General features: G+C 38.7%; 1 protein-coding gene across 1 annotated transcript; it reads right to left on the bottom strand.

Moving 5' to 3' along the window:
- Positions 1 to 738: 738 nt before the first annotated feature.
- Positions 739 to 2494, bottom strand: LOC143576310 (malonyl-coenzyme A:anthocyanin 3-O-glucoside-6''-O-malonyltransferase-like). Its single transcript, XM_077060428.1, has one exon. It carries the CDS (start codon positions 2211 to 2213, stop codon positions 837 to 839), a length of 1377 nt encoding a protein of 458 aa, XP_076916543.1. The 5' UTR covers positions 2214 to 2494; the 3' UTR covers positions 739 to 836.
- Between the last annotated feature and the right edge of the window lie 501 nt (positions 2495 to 2995).

Raw genomic sequence — 2995 nt, 5'->3', positions numbered from 1 at the left:
ACCGGGTTTCTTTATACCCAGGTTTTTACTTCCCGAACCCGTATCCGATCCTACCTGTATGGTACGGATATGGTATGCATTTGACATTTCAGTACCAAAACCCGTACCTGAAACCGGACCGGATTTGTACCCAAAATTACCTAAAAATCGGAACCGGTTTCATACCCGGAATCGGGTTTTTCTAATACCTGAAACTGGGTTTTAAAATATCCGATTTATACCCAAAATTACCTTAAAAACACTTGGAAAAATACCTTAAAAGTGCAGCCATTAAAAAACTCAATCTATACATGCAAAAATAAATAAATGTATAAATAAATAGATAGGGATTTTGCAATTCCTGAAATAGAAATAGGGTATTCAAATACCTTGTTTTATACCCGGACCCGGTGCATAGGGTATGGTTTTTAGAGAGAATATCTAGACCCGAGCCCGACACGAGTTTGACAACTACCCGGTCTTCTAATATTTGACCATACCTGAAACCAATTCCATACCCAGAACCTGGTTTTATAAAAACCTGATTTGTACACCTTTACATTAAACTGGATCTAACGTCCAAACTCATCTCTTTTTTTCCACTTGAATATTAGTAAAATAGTACTGACCAAATTTAAACTCTTATCCTTCCTACCATGAATAGCATATATGATATAAGTGAAGCACCAAAGGGAATGTGCTGTTCAAATGGACAAGGCACAAAGTAAGTGAAAATACGTTAAATATGTTTCACCAAAATTAGACCAACTTCACTCCAACAAACATAAAACTGAAAACCGCAAACAATAGTACACACACAAAACAAAACAAAACAAAACAAAAATGACGATGCTAAATCAGGACGCAATTGCACTTCTCAATCCATCACTAAAGATTTTCGCAAATGCCTCCATTTGCTTACTCGGAAAGCACACTCCAATCTCAAAATCTTGCGCCGATTCTTTGCATGCACTTAAAGAAAACGACCCGCTATAGTCAAGTGAAACAACTTCATATTTTATCGGTTTTCCCCACCCGAAATCAATGCCATAGAAGTTAAGTTTGGGTGTACCCGACACCCCGATCTTCCTAGCCGGAATCTTGAATCCATCATGCCATCTATCCACATCTTCCAAGATTCCCCCTTTCTTGTTCACCATTTTGCTTATACCCTCTCCAATCAACTTAGCACCCATAACAAACCCATTTTCACCTTTTAACACATTGTTTTTTACGGTTACAATACACGGCCCGCTACAATTACCGAAATAGCTTTCAGGAAGTGGCGGATTCAAACGTGATCGAAGACCTACTGCAGTTATAAACTGCTCTAACTCATCTTCACCTTTTTCTTCTCCCATTTCAACATACGACTTCACAATACAACTCCACATATAACCACATGTTACCGTAAAAGAGGATGCATACTCCAGAGTTGGCAATTGAGCCAGGACTTGTTTCTTAAGTCCATTGATATGGGCTCGGGACAACAGAAACGTGGCCCGAACCTTATCAGAGCCAACAAGGCTCGGAGGTTGATAAAAACCTTCAAGCCTTGTTTGGTTCAACCTCCTTTCATGTTCCTCGGGGATATCAAATCTATCATAGATAGGTGGAGATCCACTTGTCAGAAATGACTCATCTCCACCTGTTTCAAAAATCGAGGCCCACGCCTTCAAGAAGTCAAACCGAGTGGTGGCGTCTCCCAGGCTATGATGATTCGTCATTCCGATAGCGATACCGGAATTCGGAAAATACGTCACTTGGACCGAGAAAACCGGGAGTGTGACGTAATCAGATTCTTTAACGGCGTTACCTAACGGAGGAACAAGTGGATAAAAGTTTTCACATTCCCGAGGATGATATCCTGACAAATCATCGAAATCGAGAGTACTTTCCGCGAAAGTCAGGGCGACAGAATCACCTTCCACGTGTCGGATTTCGGGTTTCGTAGTGGAACCGTTACGGTTGGGATAAACAATAAATTTGCCAGCAAATGGGAAATATAAGTGTTGAAGTGTGATGGATAAGGAGTGTTTTAAATTAGGAATAACGGTTTCTACAAAATGGGACTTTGAATGTGGAAATTTATAGAATAAAAGATGATGGACTGGTGGGAAGAGTAACCACACAATGTCGAAGAAAGTGAGTGGTAGCGAACGGTGGCCGCTGGTGGCCGGTGGTGGCGATATTCGAGCATGTTCGATAATAGCTAGATTGGGAATGTTATCCATGGTGGTAGTGGTGGTGGTGATGTTGCGTGTGAGATGTATTTATGGAATTAAAATGGTGGTTAGAAAAAGGTAGTTGATAGCATACGGTGGTTGGGTGGGGGTTAGCTAAAGTTTTTTATGCCAACATCTCTCTCGATAATAATACTCCTAAATTCTCTCATAAGTTTATAAGTTAAAAGGTTATAAACTTTTGACTTATTGACTATGAACGAGTCATTGGCCGATTATGGATGGATGGATTAAAGTAATATTTTAAATCTCAATTTTAGTATTACATTTAGGAGAGTACGTTTACGTTATAATTGATAGATTTCTAATCATTAATGTTGAATAAAATAAAATAAAAACATGTATTTTAAAGTGACCAATCAACCAAAGTTATCTGTAGGGGCCCGACTTGACAAAATCAATTATAGCACATTTTAGAAAATAAGAGAAGGTTGTACATGCATAATTCTATTACAAGTTTCGAATCAATAGAACAAAATCACAAATTTAAAATTCGATTCCAAATTCTGTCATATTTCTAGTCGAATTTCAATTTCTATCTTTCGAAAGTCTAATTCAAATATGGCACGTGGACATCTCCGGCAGTACCAACTACTTCGGCTGTTGTACCCTGAGAGACAGACGTGTTGTCTTATGTAGAGGCGTAAAATCTGTTTTAAGGGAAGCGTGTTTAACATGTGTCTTAGCCTCAATCATCAAATTTAGTTTGTTCATTGTTGCAACCAAAAGACTATTAGAAGACCTTATTGTGGCAAAGGTTGGACAATCTATCT

This window comes from Bidens hawaiensis, unplaced genomic scaffold (genome assembly GCF_021521415.1).
Source record: "Bidens hawaiensis isolate Kalapana, Puna unplaced genomic scaffold, B.hawaiensis_p1.1 tig00028059_1, whole genome shotgun sequence".
Taxonomy (NCBI): domain Eukaryota; kingdom Viridiplantae; phylum Streptophyta; class Magnoliopsida; order Asterales; family Asteraceae; genus Bidens; species Bidens hawaiensis.
The sequence above is the reverse complement of the archived record's forward strand: the minus strand, read 5'-3'. Positions and strand labels throughout refer to the sequence as shown.